Source organism: Brachyhypopomus gauderio, chromosome 2 (genome assembly GCF_052324685.1).
Source record: "Brachyhypopomus gauderio isolate BG-103 chromosome 2, BGAUD_0.2, whole genome shotgun sequence".
Classification (NCBI taxonomy): Eukaryota; Metazoa; Chordata; class Actinopteri; order Gymnotiformes; family Hypopomidae; genus Brachyhypopomus; species Brachyhypopomus gauderio.
This window is the reverse complement of record NC_135212.1, coordinates 15,883,839-15,903,041: the sequence shown is the minus strand read 5'-3', so window position 1 is coordinate 15,903,041 and position 19,203 is coordinate 15,883,839. Positions and strand designations below refer to the sequence as shown.

General features: G+C 37.5%; 3 protein-coding genes and 1 long non-coding RNA gene across 6 annotated transcripts; all 4 read left to right on the top strand.

Annotated features, from left to right (window-relative positions):
- The first annotated feature begins 5,691 nt into the window (after positions 1 to 5,691).
- Positions 5,692 to 9,058, top strand: polr2i (RNA polymerase II subunit I). 2 transcript variants are annotated; one of them, XM_076988780.1, is made up of 6 exons: positions 5,692 to 5,852; positions 6,319 to 6,373; positions 6,461 to 6,534; positions 6,761 to 6,835; positions 8,207 to 8,258; positions 8,721 to 9,058. In XM_076988780.1, exons 1-6 carry the CDS (start codon positions 5,791 to 5,793, stop codon positions 8,781 to 8,783), a joined length of 381 nt encoding a protein of 126 aa, XP_076844895.1. In that variant the 5' UTR covers positions 5,692 to 5,790; the 3' UTR covers positions 8,784 to 9,058. The 2 variants fall into 2 exon arrangements, with proteins under 2 accessions (XP_076844895.1, XP_076844896.1); XM_076988781.1 differs by having other exon boundaries at positions 5,745 to 5,888.
- Positions 9,059 to 9,216: 158 nt separating this feature from the next.
- On the top strand, positions 9,217 to 11,042 carry pglyrp5 (peptidoglycan recognition protein 5). Of its 2 annotated transcripts, none has more exons than XM_076988778.1 (4): positions 9,217 to 9,865; positions 10,006 to 10,212; positions 10,362 to 10,502; positions 10,607 to 11,042. In XM_076988778.1, the coding sequence occupies exons 1-4, from the start codon at positions 9,832 to 9,834 to the stop codon at positions 10,777 to 10,779; spliced, it is 555 nt and encodes a 184-aa protein (XP_076844893.1). In that variant the 5' UTR covers positions 9,217 to 9,831; the 3' UTR covers positions 10,780 to 11,042. The 2 variants fall into 2 exon arrangements, with proteins under 2 accessions (XP_076844893.1, XP_076844894.1); XM_076988779.1 differs by having other exon boundaries at positions 9,222 to 9,865; positions 10,006 to 10,201; positions 10,384 to 10,502.
- Positions 11,043 to 12,510: 1,468 nt separating this feature from the next.
- On the top strand, positions 12,511 to 14,100 carry foxg1c (forkhead box G1c). The gene has a single exon (XM_076988777.1). It carries the CDS (start codon positions 12,805 to 12,807, stop codon positions 14,011 to 14,013), a length of 1,209 nt encoding a protein of 402 aa, XP_076844892.1. The 5' UTR covers positions 12,511 to 12,804; the 3' UTR covers positions 14,014 to 14,100.
- A 2,792-nt stretch (positions 14,101 to 16,892) lies between these two features.
- Positions 16,893 to 18,628, top strand: LOC143489762 (uncharacterized). Its single transcript, XR_013124869.1, has 4 exons — positions 16,893 to 17,405; positions 17,577 to 17,642; positions 17,931 to 18,057; positions 18,366 to 18,628. It is a non-coding gene; the product is annotated as an uncharacterized LOC143489762 (long non-coding RNA).
- The last annotated feature ends 575 nt before the right edge of the window (positions 18,629 to 19,203 follow it).

Sequence of the window (19,203 nt, the reverse complement as noted above, 5' to 3'; positions counted from 1 at the left end):
GCACTAAGATCAAGAAGCACTAACAGTGATACATAGCCTTGATCTGATGCAAGGAGGAGGTCATTTGTTACTTTAACTAATGCTGTTTCAGTACTGTGATGGGGCCTAAAACCAGATTGGAACTTTTCAAATGTGTTATTCCTATGCAGATATAGGCATAATTGCTGGGCAACAGCTTTTTCTATGATCTTAGATATAAATGATGTGTTTGAAATGGGTCTATAATTAGATAGCACAGTCGGATCAAGATTTGGTTTCTTGATCAGAGGTTTGATAATTGCTAATTTACATGATTTGGGCATGTGACCTATTGTAATGGATGAGTTAACTATAGTTAGAAGAGGTTCAGTTACAGCTGGTAATACCTCTTTTAATAACTTTGAGGGAACTGAGTCTAATGTGCAGGTAGTACAATTTAAGGAAGAAATTATTTTCTCTAATTCTGATTTTGGGAGTGGATGAAAAGCATCAAGTTTTTCTCCCGGTATGTAATTTAAATCAATATCAACCAAACCAGATGACATACCAGTTGTATTGCTAATAAAGGGTTTTATATTTTGTCTAATATTCTCTATTTTATTATCAAAGAAATCTATAAATACATTACTAGTGAGGTTTACTGGAATCTGAGGTTCTGTGCCTGCTTGATTTTTTGTAAGTTTAGAAATAGTATTAAAAAGAAATCTAGGATTGTTTTTATTTTTCTCTATCAGTGAGGCTAAGTATGCTGAGCGTGCTTTAGTGAGTGCCCGTTTGTAGTCAATAATGCTATCCTTCCAGGCACAGTGGAATACTTCCAATTTCTGCTCTAATTTACGTGCTATTTGTTTTAAGTTTCTAGTTTGGTCGGTGTACCATGGGGCGAGCTTTTTGGATCTAGCTTTTTTATATTTTAGTGGAGCTACTATATCTAGAGCTGATCTGCAGGTATTCTCTAAGTAGTCGGTTAGACTACCTAACTCTCCTGGATCGGATGGCGAGTGGGCTAAAGCAGTTAAGTCAGGGAGGGTTTCAATAAACTGTGTTGCTGTTGATGAATTTATTGAGCGCTTTATACACTGCCGAGGAGACGGGCGGGTATTTATGTTAAGGTGAAAATCGAATTTTACTAACTAATGATCGGAGATTGCTACGGTTTGCGGGAGTATGTTTATATTATCTACGTCGATACCCAGCGTTAATATTAGATCTAGGGTATGATTTCGATAATGTGTAGGTCCTACTACGTTTTGTTTAATGCCGACAGAGTTCAATATAGAAGTAAAAGCCCTTGTCAGTGGATCCTCCGCATTATCAAAGTGTATGTTAAAGTCTCCTACCATTATTATTTTGTCACTACATACTGCTAAATTTGCTGCAAAATCGGTGAAATCGTTTAAGAAATCTGAGTAAGGCCCTGGTGGTCTGTATACATTAGTTAGGGAGAATGTACTTTTATTTTCAGATGGACTAATTACATTAATAGACTGCATCTCAAATGAGTTTGAAATATCTAAGTATTTCTGATGAATTTCTAAACAATCACGATAGATTATACATATTCCACCTCCTCTGCCTGACAGTCTAGGTCTATGTATATAACTATATCCCACAGGAGTGGCTTCGTTTAGAGTTAAATAATCACCAGATTGAACCCACGTTTCAGTTAGACAAAGAATATCAATTTTCTGGTCTGTTATAAGTTCATTTACAAAAACTGCTTTTGAGTTGAGCGATCGAATATTGATTAATCCAATTTTCAGATCGGTCATATAGGTTGTAATAATTTGATGTGAAGTCTGAATATTAGTTAAAAACTTCGGGCGGACTATTTTCTTATGATTTAGTTTAACCTGGGGCACAGACACAGTCTCAATCCTAAGGGAACTTGGTGACGCATCTAAGCGGCTCGCAGACAGGTTTAACCCGTTAGTCTGCGGCCTGGTCGCGACCCTGGACAGTCAGCAGCTCCTAGTGCTACTCTGCCGACTAGCTAACAGGCTATGGGCTATGCTGCAAGATAACAGGGCAGCGCCATCCCGGGTGGGGTGGACACCGTCCCTGCCTAAAAGACCAGGCTTGCCCTTGAACTCTTCCCAATTATTAATAAAGCCCACTTGATTTTCTGAACACCACTTGGACATCCAGCGATTTAGCGACGTGAGCCTGCTGTACTGCTCATCACCGCGCCGCATTGGGATGGGGCCAGAGCAGATTACGGCATCGGACATCGTCTGGGCTAATTTAACCACCTCTTTAACATTAGCCTTAGTCACCTCTGACTGCCGCAGACGTATATCGTTAGCCCCTACATGAATCACTATCCTAGAAAACCTCCTATGAGCTAACAATCTAAGGTTGCCACTAATGTCCGGCGCTCTGGCTCCCGGTAAACAGCTGACTGTAACCGCTGGTGCCCCTACAGCTACAGCTACTTTCACGTGTCGGACTATAGAGTCTCCTATGACCAGAGTCTCCTCAGCGGGTGTAACACTGAGCGGGGCAAACCTGTTGGACACGTGAACCGGGGAGTGGTGCTCTGGTGGGCTAGCGCTGGCGTTAGCGGTAGCTGCAGCCCTCGCTCTCCGACTACGCCGCCGAGACGTCACCCATTCGCCCCGCTTTGAGGGCTCTATCGCCGGAGTCGCGGAGGCGCTAGTTCTCCCTGGCGCGTCCACACCTACTACAGACCCTGTCTCTCTATCCCTCAATAATGAGTGGACGCGTCGCTCTAAACTTTCCACTTTCGCCACAAGAGAAGTAACTAACTGGCACCTCTCACAAATACTATCACTATTACTATCAGTGGCGAAAGGGTCTAGACCACATATGTCAAAGTCAAGGCCCGCGGGCCAGATCCGGCCCGTGAATTGATTATCTATGGCCCCCTGGATGATATTTAATTACTGTTAGAACCGGCCCGCAGGCCACAGCCGCCCGCTGGTGTTTTGCACGCACAAACACTACATTCCCCACAATGCAACGGTAGCCCGCGAAGTCACTGCAGCACGCACAAGCGGCGAGGGTCAGCGCGGCGAAAATAACGTAATCGCAGTGGCTCAGCTCGTGCGCGAGCGTCTCGCGCGCTGTCGATTCGCGAGGTCGTGCATCTCTCGAATTTTGTACTTTGCGCGCGCCGCGCCTCAGCGCAATGAACAAAGTCATGTTTGCAGGGTTCATACACCTTTACAAGGTGGAATTCAAGCACTTGTACGTCACTTTCAAGGTCCATTTCAATATTTCCCAGCACGTTAAACTTAATTAAGTTAAATATTTATACATATATTCGAAATGATTCAAAATAATTCACTTTTTTATCACATTATTTTCAACACGCCCAATATTAACGTCTTCACGTTCTCTCATATTTTGTCCTGGAATTACAAGAGGCTCGTATTTGTTAACGTAATAAAAGAGAACTGTTCAGTCAGATAGCTATTTGTTGTGAAACGAAGTAGTTACAATTTCAAGCATTTTCAAGTACTTTAGCTTAAATTCCAGCAATAAACCTTTATTACTTTATTCATGTTTGCTTGTTGAAAAATATTTTCACTTGAAATTACTGACAGATCCATAAGAAAATATTGCTTTATTCATTTAATCATTAAATAATATACACTGTGTTAGGTCTTGGTTCAATAGGCTATGAGCAATCATTTTAATATGTTTTAATAAACATTGAACCAGTCCGGCCCTCGGCTTGTAGCAAATTTGTTTTTTTGGCCCTCGTTGTATTTGACTTTGACATCCCTGGTCTAGACTAAACATGCCACACTCCGAACACGGGAACAAACCAACACCAGCCATGAATAAATCAAAACACTTACCGTGTCTAGCCGATATATAAACTTACGCTAGCTGATTTGTGAAGGCAGAAAGTTGGTCAGCGGCTGGAATAAAACCTGTAAAATTTATCTAGGAATGCAAAAGGTAAAGATTAGCACGTAAATAGATTATTATACTTTAGAAAACAATTTCAAAATTCGCTCCGCAACAGCGTCGGTCGGCAGGAAGCAGCGTCGACTTCTTCTAAGTCAGTGGGATGAACTGACATCATTTCACATTTATTCAGATTTAATTAAAGGCCTGACGCTTTCGAGAACATACTAATAATTTGAAAAAATTTTGGAGTCTCATTTATATCCTTCATGAAAATAGTGGTGTCGTCTGCAAATTGACTAATGATAAGAGGTCTACCTAACATATTAAGAGGAGCAATATTGGAGTTCTTTATACAGATAGAGAGCATCTCTGTGGCCATTATAAGGGTCATTCCAGGATTTTGGTACATTTCCTGTCCCACCACTTAAATTTCAAATGTACATATCCAAAATATCTAAATGACTATTTTTTTTAAACATTGTACTTGTTATAAGACAAACTGTAAAATTTGGTGGAAAAATAAGCGCCTTAGATATTATTCAAAAGACCGAATACCTTTGAACCACCTCAAAAAATGGCCATTTTCTCTTGTCCCACACATTGGGTGACCAACTCCTTTGCCAAATTTAACAATTAAAATAAGCTCTAAATAAATTACTTCCTCTTGTATATTGTTGAAATGCATCTCCTTTACTTATGAAAACAACTTATTTGGTCTACATTGTATTGCATGTCACAGTTTTTACACTATTAAGTTGTGTCCCACAACATGCGCGCAACCCTGTTACCATATGGAATTTTATCTGGCAGAGAAAGGGTTAAAAATATTTGTGTACTAGCACAAAGGAATTTGCATCACAAGGACATTTCCTGCCCACATGGCAAGAAAAATGGTAAGTGCTCTAACAATTTTCAAGGTTTTTTTCCAAATATGTTTGTCCAAGTTGTGTGTGTCACTCAGTGAATGCAACCCTGTTCCTCATATTGTAAGACTAATATTGAGTAGAGTCAAAATTTACTTTATATACTTATATAACCATATTTGTCCTTGATCTTGTATACATAGCTAAATTTTACAGTGAGCATCTGTTCCTGGGGTAGACCACAACTTAGCCTAAATTTGCAACCCTGTTAGTCGCAACCCTGTTACTGCATACCAATTTACTGCACACCAATCTAATAACGAAAAAACTTCTTCCATATCTGAGATTGACGAATCAAACTTTTTGATAGTTTATAACCTGTAGATTATAAATATATGATTTTAAATGATCAAATTGAAGATCAAATTTTCAGAAGTTACCACCCCTGAAATGTACCAAAATCCTGGAATGACCCATAAAAAGTAAAGGAGATATGGGACATCCTTGTTTAATTCCACGTTCTATAGAGAATCGAGGAGAGGTTCCTCTCGGCAGTGAAACTGATGAAGTTGTGTTCTCATATAAACATTTAATGATATTCTGAAAGCGAATTCCAAAACCAAAAGATTTTAAGCTATGAAAAATAAACGGATGCTCTACAGAATCAAAGGCCTTGTAAAAATCCAGGAAAAGAATAAAACCATCATCTTTAATAAGATGGTTATAATCAATGAGATCCTGTATAAGACGAATATTATTATGTATAGATCTTCCCTTCATAAAACCAGATTGTGTCTCACTGATAATTTGGTGCATATTAGTTTTCAATCTATTTGCAAATAACGAAGTAATAATTTTATAATCAGTGTTAAGCAAAGTGATGGGTAGGTTCGGAAATATACGGTCTAGGATATTGTGCAGTTTAATAGTATTCCAATAGGTGGCAGTAATATTCTCGAGTGATCCTTTACTGACCAGATAAAATAGAAGAAGTTTCCCTTGCCTTTAGCATTATGACTAGCTGAAGTACGCTTAGCTATTAACTAGGTATCTATAAAATTTTGAAATGGACTTGGATAGTGGTACGCGCGCACCTGGTTTTGTTGGGATCCGATTCTGTCAAGAATGGTAAACGTGACGAGTTTATTTCAATTTTTATACTAGGTAACTAGCAAGCTAACGTTATTAATATGCTAGCCAAGGCAAGCTAACCTTAATCAGAATAACTAAATCTCATATAATCCTAAATCGATTACGGATCCCCATTTCAGATAGGTTGGGTTGCCTTGGTGGTGTTGTTTTGGACATATTCGCAGCTGTATAACTACCTAATGTTATTTTTTAGTTTATGTCCAGAAGCGGGACAAAATGTTAAGCCTAACCCTAACCCAAGCCTTCCAGTACTAGTTTTATCATATTTATCAGATCTTTTACCGACTATATACACACTCACGTAGTATGTTTAAAGTTGTACAAAGGCAATACGTATAGACAGATGAACATTTTAGCATAAGCTACTTGACACAACATCCTGTAAAAACATTACAACATATTACAAAGTATTACAAAATAATGTGTTAATTTGTTTTTACAGTAACAACATGTTGTATCCCAAAGAGGACAAGGAAAACCGCATACTGCTGTATGCTGTAGGTAAACTTAAAATGCTTAAATTCTGTATCTGTAATCGCTGTTGTGAAGTTGGGTTCTGACAAAATCCTAATATCTGTGTTCAGTGCAGGAATTGTGACTATCAGCAAGAGGCAGACAATAGCTGCATATATGTGAATAAAATTACCCATGAAGTGGAGTAAGTAAAATCCCATAGCATGTCAAATTTTCTGGTGGTTCTCAGGCCTGAAGACGTGTGTGTGTGTGTGTGTGTGTGTGTGTGTGTGTGTTCTCACTGCACAGATGGGTAAATACGGACAAAAAATTTTGATTGGGGTGAAAATCACAAATATGGCAACTTAGCTATATGTTGGTGTTCAGTACTTTACACTATTTTAAAAGTATTAATTGTTTGTTTTCCCCAGTGAACTCACACAGATTATTGCTGATGTGTCCCAAGATCCAACACTACCACGGACAGAGGACCACCCATGCCCTAAGTTAGTATTGAACGTCACACATACCAGTCCTTTACTAGACACCAAACAAATCTTTCTTCTTCTCACACTTGTCAGAATATTATGAAAGAACAAAATACCATACAATATCACATGTTCACAATAAACCTATACACTGCTAAAAAAAAATCAAGGGAACACTTAATATTCACTATATAACACCAAGCTGTGGTGTGTTTGATACTACAAAATTTATAATCAGTCTGCTCCCAAGTAAATAAAACTTGCATGCTTATTCATTCAGCTTATTCAGGTTTTTGTTCAGGAATAATTAAATAATAAAACAATTATCCCTTCCATTTAACTTCTCTGGCTTTTTGTCACATAAACAAAGTGCACAAAATTATTACTGGAGAATAAATGCTTTAAAATGAAAATTGTTTTGCAGTTAGAGTTCAGAGTTTTTATTTAGATCCGAAAACAATATAAAAAATACTAAATATCTCCCTTTCATTGCACTTCTATGGCTTTTTTAAACACTAGGATTAATATAATCAACTTCTTCAAGAATTTCCCTCAGGGATCATTAAAGTATCTATCTTTAACATAATTAATGACAGATATGGATAGAGATACAGGTAAACTTCCTGTGTTGCTGTACCTGAATTCAATGTTCAAGTCATCTGTTTTGCTGGTTACCCAGCATGCAAATCATGCACAACAAAATGTGCCAGCAATCCTAATTTGGAACCATTTCTCATGTTTCCATCACATTAAATAAGTTCTGGAGGCCTACAAGTTCATTCCTGCCTGGAAACAAAAAGTCACACAACTGGGACGTGTCTACTTTTTGATTGTAATGTGTAACTGTAGTGTGTAAATGGAGTGTGTAACTGTAGTGTCGATCCCATCACGCTAGCTGCAATCCAGTCCTAATGTTGGTATCTACACTGTTGATTTGGATGGATCCACCCATCCCTAACACCAAGACCAAGTTAAATTTCAGAAACTTCAGGGATATCTTCTGTGCATTTAGAAGGCATTCACAATTGTGAGTCAGTTGCAAGTGAAAGACAACTGGTGCACTGGAGAGGCCACAGCAAGACAAAAATGGAAAATCGAATGGTTTTGCAGGTGGTGGGCAAAGAATTACACTCGCTTTATCCTTCCTGACTAATTTTTTTCTCCAGTTTTGTAGTTTTGTGTTTTAAGTGTCCTTTTCGCTTCTGGTATCGAGGCAGTACTTGCAGCCCATTCAGGTTGCACAAGTAAGCCGGCTTCTCCAGGATGGCATGGGCATATATGCCAGGACAAGGTTTGAAAATTTCTACAGTGCTTACATCAGCGCTGCAGGAGCAAGTACCTGTGTGCATGTTGTACAACTTCTACTTTAATACCAAGTTATGTTTCCAGGTGTGGCCACAAGGAGGCAGTGTTTTTCCAGTCTCACAGCATGAAAGCTGAGGTAATGTATGAAAAAAACAGGTGTATTTGCTTCCATCTTATAGTAAAGATAAAGAATAGAATTAGTATTTTAAAACTCCCCTGTAAGTATTTTACTATGTAGTTATTAGGAGATTCTGACACAGATTTATCAAAACCGATTAAAGATGTCAGTATGTTTTTTAAATGAAACAGTAAAACAATAAACAGGTTTGAGATCGATGCCATTGAGGCTGAAAAAAAGGGGGTTTGTGTTTGTTTTTTTTTTTACCAAAACTTGTGTTCATGTCTAGTTGTGCCCAAGCAATTACTTTCAAGTCCAAAGCATAACTAAAGAGCTTTAAAAGGGGACCTTACATGTTTTAAGAAACTGACACTTATATTTAAAAAAGTAAAATCAAACACATGAAATTATTTTGAAGTGTATTTGACTATAATGTTGCACAGATGCACAAAAACATACTGCTCTGTAACTGTGTTATAGGATGCCATGAGGCTGTATTATGTATGTACAGCCCCACACTGTGGACACAGATGGACAGAATAAGGAAGACTGAGTGAAGAGTGGCAGTTAAATGTAAATGCTAGTGATTTAAAGGTTTAGTTAGTGTAGCAACTTTAACTGAATCACCAAATGAAACCTTTTTTGGAAGTGGTAGCTACTTTGAGTTATGGATATAACTTGTAATAATGTTATTTTAATGTTATTTTTAAATACATGCTAATAAATGTAAAACTGTAATTGCTTGAGATTTTCATTTTTGTGTCCCAACAGGATTGTGGGTAATGACAATAAAAATAAAACCTTCCTCTAACTGCTTATTTCATGCTGTTGTATAGTTTATTTGTTTCATTTATATATTAAAGATATTGTATCTTGATCAAAATAGAATGCTTTATCATGGACTTCATTTAGACTTAATTAACCATGATTAAATTATAAAATTATTATATTGATCAGGGATTGTTCTCTGTCCACATAGCTATTGGCTCGTTATTTTGGAGCAGTAGGCTTGTATTAACCCAGCACAGATAAATGTCAATGTTACTATTATGTCAATTTTAATAGCATTTTGAGAGCTGTCCACCACTCCACATATTTGGTCATCGGTGGCCCTGTGATTAGAAATTGACAAATGATGAACGGAGCAGAGCTTTGCTCACTCTAGGAGCATCAAATGGAGTGGCCAAGAAGCCAGCTCAAAGATTTTTGTCTTTACGAAGTGCAATGCAATTTCTACTTGCATGTCGTTTATGAAAAACATGTAGTATGTGTAAATTCACAGTGACAATTCCTTCATAAACGTTAAGTACACGATTGCATAAAATTTCCTCAGTGTGATTTGTTTGACTTCCTTTTTCATGCCGCGTACGCTACGCTGGCAACGACTGAGAAATCGGTGCTGAATCATGTTGTTTGTGTAAGGAATTTAGGCGGAAGCTAGACTGCTTGTTGCGTCACGGCCTCCTTATCCTGCTCAGTATCGAGCTTTTAATTTATTCAAAGTACAGTTCAAGAGTATTAGCAGGATCTGTAAAATCTTATAGCCTAAAAATATTTGAATGCGTATTGCTGATGTTTATGCGGAGACAACATGCTTAAAGGAAAAGAGAACGAAAGCAGCACAGGTGAAACTGAAAATTGCTGTTAAATCAATTCGCTATGCTACGTTCAGTTCTTTCAAGACCTTATATGTATTTATGGTTTAACATATATGGAAAATGAGGGGTACGTTTTAACCAATTTTTTAAACTTCATTTTATCGCAGTGTTTATCGTTTCTCGAAATCACTGGAACGCCGTGGAGCCCCGAAGCAGAGAAAGAATGGACGGTCTTGCTCAGCAAGTCATAATTCACCACACCGCTCTCGGGCCCTGTCGCCAGCCGCATGAATATATCTCTCAGCTCACACATATTCAGAAAATGCACATGGAGGATCGGGGCTTTGAAGATATCGGATACAAGTTAGAAGGATGCAAGCATCATATTTTTAAAAACCTAGATCAACAAGTCCAATGACAGATGAATCGTTAATCAGGCTAAACGATCGTAATTTATAATAAGCTAATTATATTTATTTCCAGTAGTCTGTTTAAACCAGAAAATGTTTTTTTTTAATTCAAGCTTCTTCCCTTCGAGCTTTTAGCTTTCTTCTTGGGCAAGATGGTATGGTGTACGAAGGGCGAGGATGGAGCTTTGTAGGGGCACACGCAAAGAACCACAACTTAAATTCTATTGGTATTGCCTTCATGGGCAACTTCAACGGTACGACATACAAAATAATATATTTCCAGACATATTGATAAATACCTGCATAAATTGACGGGCTCATTCTTGTATTTATTTACATTTATTTCCCCATCTTTCAGATGTTTCTCCCAGTTGTGCTGCACTGTCAGCTGCGAAGAGTCTAATACTTTATGGAGTAGCTCAAGGGTTTATAAGCCCCACTTTCCTGCTTTTGGGGCACAGAGACGTTGCAAATACAGAGTGTCCAGGAGAAAATCTCTATTCATCTCTAGCAACACTTAGATATCAATAAATGTTCCATTAATAAAATGATTCCAAGCTGATTTTAAGGTCTGTTTAGAGTACATTATGTCATAGAAATAGCACTGCACTGAAAAATGTAATAGTGTATAGGCTACTGTAGAAGAAGTGACTGTAGTAAAGATTTTGGTATTCATCTCAATAATAAGCACTAGCATACTGATCACTTTTTACGTATCTTTATTATTTTATAGCATATTGCATTATGATGTATTTTAGAAAGTAATGTGTACAAAATAAAAATATTAAATCATTTATCTTTAGTGCATATTTTGAGGTTGTCTTACAAACGTGTGTGTGAATCAGAGGTGGAAAGAGTACTGAAAAATTGTAATTGAGTAAAAGTATCATTACTTTGCCTAAAATCTACTCAGAGTAAAAGTAAAATTACCCATCTCAAAATTTACTCGAGTAAAAGTACAAAAATTACTTCATTTAAAATGTAATTTGAGTAAAAGTTACTTAATTACTTTCAGTTATTTAATGCATGGATGAATCATGAACCAAATTCAGCACAAGTTGTTTTAATCGATTTCAAAGTTTATTTAAGTGCACATCCACACTTGCAAAAAGATCAGCTGGGCTCAGGAACATACTTCCTCACAGCACAAGGACAGTCACAACCTGTACCATAAAGTGCAAACAATTTTCAGTCCTACTGTCTAACGGACAACACTACAGACATCCCAAGTCTCCCGGAAGGTGCGGGAGTCTCCCGCATTTCGGTAGTGTCTCCCTGATACCCGCGAGTCACATATAATCTCCCGGAATTCAGAATGAGTGACCCACACAAACGCGCACACAGGCGACAGACTTTTATTTTCTCTAATTGTGAGTGGGATCCAACAGGATCCAACTATTCAAAATACAGTGCCCACCGGATCCCACTATTCACAATAAAATGCCCACAGGTTGCCACAACTCAAAATAAAATATAAAATGACCACAGGATCCCACATCTCAAAATAAAACAAAATGCGCACAGGATTCCACTATTTAAAACGCTCACAGGAACCAACTATTCAAAATACAGTGCCCACAGGATTCCACTTTTCACAATAAAATGTCCACAGGATCCCACAGAACCTGATAGATAGAAGATTTAAAGATAGAACAATTTCATCCTTTTGGAAAAAAAGTGCACCAGATTACGACCTGATTATGAGACAATGGAAAGTGTGCGCGCAAGGCAAGGCCATGCAATTTGCCTTCAGTTCTGGGACTCGAAGTTTAAATTTCTGCCCGCATTAAATTTTTCACCATCAATATTTTTACTCAGTAATTTGAGGTCGATCAAATGTAGTGAAGTAGAACTACTTGGGTCAAAATGTACTCAAGTAAAAGTAAAAATTACATATTTCAAAAACTACTCAGAAAATTACAAATTACTCATAAAAAGTACTCAATTACAGTAATGTGAGTAAATGTAATTAGTTACTTTCCATCCCTGGTGTGAATGCAGAAAAGAGCACTGAAATAGTTCAGAGGGTAAACGCTTACATCGTTTACTCCCCTTGATCCTCCGCTCTGCTGTCATCTGCTTAGAAACCCTTTTTGACAAGCAACGAAGTGCATCCTCGAATCTACCTATATGCATTCTGGTTTTTATTTGCTCATCCTTCTGACTGTTGTCTTTAGGTTAGCCTAGCCCATTTCTTGACACTCCCGTTTTGATGAGCATTTAACAGAGATATTGTGTCAACAAAGGGGAAGGGCACGAGCTAAGAGGCGTTTCCAGGGCAAGAGACAGGCCAAGTTTGTTAGGTTTCACAAGTTCGAGCTTTGGAGTTCATTCATCAGGCAGAGAGACTGGCTGCACAGTAAATTCGACCAAAGAAGAAATTTGTAGGGATTTCTGCTTTATCTGTTTTTTTTTTCTTTCAAAACAACAATTCTACTCTGAGCACGTGCGCTATTTATTTTAACCGCTTAAACATGTGGTTTACATGTCGTAATTTGATAAATCTTTTTCAGACGTAAAGATTCTTAACAGACTTTTGAGAATTTTCTGAGGAGAATGATGTTGAACATGGAGGAAGTCCCAGTTAATTTTTCCCACAAGTCCTTCAGCATCAGCAATTTACTATTTCGACAAGAGGAAATTAAGAATAACAACGGTACTACTTCGAACACAGTCTGCTCCCGCGGGATAAAGTCCCTGACCTGTTCACACAAGGACCAGACAATCAAAGTGGGTCATACTCCGGATATCAAATATGTGTACTTCGACGAAAAAAGTGATAAACTCCGATGTTCGTTTTCAAAAAAAAAAACCCTATCAATAGTTTCCGAATGTAGCGAAAACAGAAAGGAACCCGGAAAAAATTGTCAATCTGTGGTAGGAAATGGCAAGGAAAAGACGAAGCCCGAGAAGCCGCCGTTCAGTTATAATGCTCTAATTATGATGGCTATACGGCAAAGTCCAGAGCATCGACTCACACTCAACGGTATCTACGAGTTTATTATGGGAAACTTTCCATACTACAGGGAAAACAGACAGGGCTGGCAAAATTCCATCCGACACAACCTAAGCCTCAACAAATGTTTTATCAAGGTGCCTCGCCATTATGACGATCCCGGCAAAGGTAACTACTGGATGCTCGACCCATCCAGTGAGGACGTGTTTATAGGTGGCACCACGGGCAAGCTCAGGCGACGCTCAATGGCTGCCTCGCGTGTAAAAGTGGCAATGAAAAGGGGAACGCGGCTGACCTCCACTACGGCAACAAGACTAGCGTTCGCGGGCTCATTTTATTGGCCAGTACAGTCATTTCTGCCACTTCAACGTCCTGCTCATCAACTTACAGGCTCTACGCCGTATCTGGACTCTCATCACAATTACCAAACGCCGGTGCTCCCACGGAGTGCGCATCACGGTATGGGTATAGAAAGACTTGCTCTCTCGACGATTGAGTCTCCTTACATTTCCTCGGGTAGTGATCACTGTCGTCATCACCAGGTGACTTCTACCGCCTCGTTTGCGTCTTCTTCTGTGCCTTCTGTGCCGTTGTCTCTCCCTAGTCAGTACTCTTTCAACTTACTATCTGGTCAAACAAGTTTATTTTACTCTCATCAAATACCTCATACATCGGCACTTTCCCCTTGGACTCGAGAGGATACCTCAATGTCTAAAACGTCTTCCAGCAACGTATTTCCTGGAAATAACTCTCTCTCAGAGTACAGGGGAGGACTGTGCGCAGATTTCCCCACTTATTTTCCCAATTAATACGACGCATTGAAAAGGCTGCATTTAATGTTCGATGAATTAAAAGCCTTTTATTTTCTATTATTTTTTAATTAAAATATTACAATCTGTTTATACTCTTTAAAAATAATTAACTAAGTTATAATAATAATAATAACTAAAACAACAATAATCCATCTTTGATAATAATAACGATAACGATGACGTATAGCCTAATTGTTCTTACAAATATCAAAATTAATGAGGAGCATGATTACAATCGCTGTACACATAGACAACTTTAGAAGATAGTATCAAGAAATTATTAAAAAATAACATGCAAAATTTAAAAGAAAATCAACATCAAAAGCACGTCAAGTTATTTTAATTTCTTGCACGACTGTAACTTGCTTTCTGTAGCTATGTATAATCAAAAGTTAATCAAAATTGCATGATTCAGTCATAGCCAAGCACGACCTAACCTCTGACACAATTTTCATATACAAATACGCTATTTCAAACTATATGTTGAAAATAGTTCATAAAAAAATTGTTTAATTGAAACTGGATAAAACATAGTCTTCATTTGTTTTGTCTTGGATTCTTAGCATGTTATAAAATCAGTGTTTTTACACTAGTCTGTGTTTTATCAGAAATGTGCCTGTTAAATAGGTTGCAAAATGTAATGGGATCTGTTTTTGCTGTTTCCAACAGTCATTCAGTCATGTATTAGGGCACTAGTTCTACAGGATGTTAATTTGAAGTGTTATTGTTTTTTGTGTATTTTTTTGTGTAATAACTCATGTTCTCTATGTATGTGATATATAACAATGGCTTACATTGTTACATTTACAGCTTTTTTTGCTGTTTGTTGCTTCACATATAGGTATGTGGATGCATGGACACTTGCATTTTATTGACAATTGTAGAATTTAAAAAAATCATTAACTTATAGTTTATTAAAACGCAATTAACCTATTGTGTACAATATTTACTCATTAACTTATACATGTTAGTTTATTAAAACACAATTGGTATATTGTGTACAATATTGACAGTATTGCCCCCAAATCCATTGACATTTATTTATGTTTATGACTGATACAGATTATTTAAGTCTTTTCAGATTGAAAACTTTGATCCTAAATGTTTTGCTGCATAGTTTTAAAGACTGTTATGGCTTTGGACTTTGAGACTTTATATTGGGGCAATTAAAAATTATATGAATGTAAGCTGTATTAGTTAGTAAAAAAAAAAGCAAGAACCAGGAAACAGATACCTCAAAAACCTTCTCAGATGTGTAGTTGGGTTTACATGGTATACATATCGCTTATCTTGAATAAAGATTTAATTGTTCCTTGGAAAATGTGGCCTAGATGAATTAAGTATTTAAAATCCCTATGGCTGGATTACTATTATTAATAATAATCATCGTCATTGTGTCATCTACAGTTTTCAGCTTTTCATCTTAAAAATAAATTATTTAACATATACAGCATAGATGTGTGTGTGTGTGGGTGCGTTTGTGTGCTAATATAGAACTTCCAGTTTCTGACTGGTCCATAGAGGTTTTTCAAGTGTGACAGATTCACTCTGCTGAAAATGGGCCATACAACTGACCCAGCGTACTCCCTCAGCTTCACTGAGTTCCCTTAAGTGCTATCAATAACTTCGCTCAGTAAGTGGGTATCTTTTTTCATAGGAGTGGGAGCATCTATCAAAAGGGACATCAGAAATTTCCTTTCATCAAATTTCGCTGCATCCAATATGCACAAATGTTTTTTCAGATTTGAACAAGCTGCAGTAATTAAGTGAGGTAGATAAAGTGTTGCCCTTGAAGAAAACCAGTGACCGAATCAGTGTCTCACTCCTCATGAATGTATAAATAGGCCTCACAGTTGTTACGTTTATATATAATATTGTCTAAATATACATTCATCAGTTCAAATTTGTTCTAAATATACAATATATAATGATGTATATGTATTTAAAGAAAGTAATTCTGTTAAAAGAAATAGCTAACATCCATCAGTGATGATGACAAAACAACAACAACAACAAATCAAAGATTAAAAAACAGCATGTGAGTGAGTCTGTTTCCCAAACAAAAACAAAATCACTGAGAATTATTATGTGTCCAAGAGTGTAAGTAAGAGTAATTGCACCAGTAATTGCACTTTCTTTAAAATATAACTGAAAAGAAAGATGTTTTATGAAGCCATAGGTAGTTGGAAACAAAACACACTTTACATGGAATGTCTTTTCCATTTAAATATTAGAAAGTCACCATGGTCAGCACAATGTCAACAAACATTAGTTGCTAACTTTACAGTAATACTGCTGGCAAACTATGATAAAAAAGAATTAAATAAAAAAAGATTAAAACTATTTAAAAATCTTATACTCAGTAATTAGTTTTAATTAGTTTATATTGTTAGAGAGAGAGAAGAAGCATACATAGAAGAAAAGCAGCCAGCCACATAGTCAGTCTCATCAGTCAGCAAAAGGGAAATAAAGACATAAACAGGCTGACTATACAAGATGCGACCATCGATATCAAGGTTTTGAAGCAAAGATTGTTTAAGGGAGGGTCTAAGTTAGGGCACTACATTTCATACAGCCTGAAATGAAAGTGAGCGCCTCCCAGCTGTCGGACTGTGGACACAGAATCACAGCACGCTTTTCCCTCCACACGGTGAGTGTGTAAGCAGTCCGGTGCTTAATTGTAAATTCCTCTCTTAATGCCATTTCACCTAAACGCGATGTTTTTGCGGGGTAGTATTGGTTAAATATAACATTTGAGTGTGATTGTAGAGTGTGTTGGGTCGAGGAGGTGAAATGATGATATCCATTTTGGAGTACCAGCTAACGCACAATAAGTGTCACGGTGACAGCTCCGGACCCTTCCCTGTGGGCGTGCCGTTACGTCGTCTGCATGTCGTTATGTCCATGTATGTACTTCCGTGGGTGTGGGTTGTTTGTGAGCGTGTTCGTTTGTTACACCTGTGCCTTGTCTCGAGGTCACGTGGGTCTGTGTAACTCACCTATTTATTGTGCGTTCGCGCGGTGTCTAGTGCTCGTCTTTGTCTAAAGCCAGGTGTCAGTGTGAGTGTGACTGTGCTGCTTGCGCTCCGCACCGAGCTTACTCGTGTCTTTGTTAATAAATGTTCATCGTTCACCGTAATCGTCTTGGTGTCTGCTTCCCACACCCAAGCGTTACAATAAGGAGGAGAGCCATTCTTGTGATAGATCACTGCTGATATTGATTAGAATGCATATTTAAGACTTCTAAATAGTACACAACAGTGTAATTTATAGATCAAGTGTTTGTAGGTTTTGTTATTCTGTTGACTATTATCTTTATTATGCTCAGCAGACTTTGGATTGATGGCAAAGGGAGAGGGAAGGTCATCAAGAGAGATTGAAAACACAAGGTAAGTTGAAATTAGGGTGGCAGTTTTGATCAATGAATCTTACAAGACTCAAGAGGAATACAACATACTAAAATGTTATAGTACAGTATGATATATGTAATCATATGTAACCATACTAGACTTATATTCTATTATTGTATTATTTATGTTGTATTTAATTTATCTTGTTAGTGTATATTAGTTGCCTGCTTTGGGATAATTGGGTGCTGACCATGATGAGATTGAAAACACAACAAGGTAAGTTTAAAATAGCAATAAGTAATCAATGTTTATTACACTGCTGTATGTTGGCTGTAGTAGTAGTGATGTTGGCTGGGGGCTGGAGCACTTGTAGGTGCAATGATTAGTCCAAATGTTTCTGTTGGAGTGACTAATGGGCTTGATGGCACATTTGGAGCTGTTTGGGGGTTGCTGGATTTTGAAGCTTGGCTACTGGAGTTGTTTTTCACCTTTCTGGATTGGCTCTTGCTTCCAAGATGACCATCTTTTAACTGTTTCTTCTTTCTATCATTTCGTATTGTGCAGGGGGCTTCCTCTTTCTGAGTGTGGGGCGATGCACAAAAATGGTGGGAACAGCATCTGCTCTCAGCCTAGTCTTGCCCTGTTTGGTTTTGATGAACTGGTCTGCCTCAAAATGTGCCTGCAGAGTAATGTGAGTTTACTCCTCACACATGACAACTCAGTTTTGTCATATCCCATAGTGGGTGAATACACAGTATTAGAGAACACTTACTGGATACGTATACACTCATTACACGTATAAAAAACAACCAAGGATGTACAACACTATTCTGTATTTTAATAAATCGGGCATTAAGCATTCCAATAGTGTGTTTATTGTGAAAAGTGCAAATGCAGTGTTTGATGATTACCTCACATATTTTTTTTGCTGTTGTAATCTTTAGTAAGGGTAAGATTGCTCCTGCTCAGTTGAGACAACATTTTTTTTTCTCCTCTCAGTATCAGTGGGGGAAACCATACATTTTTGCTCCTTTCTCTGATCAATTGGTGCATCCCCATGCAGCACAGCAAACCATGGTGGACACTAAACAAACAACACGGAGGAAAGGACACAGAAAAACTGTTTGACATGATATTCATCATATTTGAGATTCTTAGAGATTTATTTAATGAATTAATTGCTGTAAATAAGTGTGTATTAAAAAGACAAATATATATAATTTATCAATGTATTTTAATATGTCATATACTGTCTGGATGTAAATGTAATGTTTTAATGTACCCTTTTAAAGCAGATTTCTGCACAATAAAGTCAAAGAAAAATTTCCTTCTGTCGTATCTGAAAGTCAGAAAATGTACATTAGTCATTTAGATTACTTAGGTCTCCAATACCATGGGATTACAGAAATCACCATGATTTAAAGATATGTTAATGTTAGAAAATTAATCTGATTTGAATTTCTCACCCCTTCCTGTCCATCTAAATATATAAATGAACGTAATATATAACAATTATAAAACAATCAAGGCATTCAACAGCAATGTGCTCTAACATTAGCCTAAAGTTGGTCGCTATCCTTAAATCGCAGTTTTGTCTCTGTGCTTACGCACTCAAATTGCCCGCAAAGAACTTCCTGGAACTATCTGAAGGCACATAATCACGTGACCATCAAGCGTTTTGAACTTCCGTTGTCGCGACTTCCGTTGTCCGAAGAATAAACAAATCAGTAACTTCCGGGGCACACAAATGGGTCAAGTTAAAAAAATCAAAATCAAGTTCGGCTCCGAATCCGTTTTTAAATTTTGCTATTTTTGTTTGGAATATCAAATAAAAAAC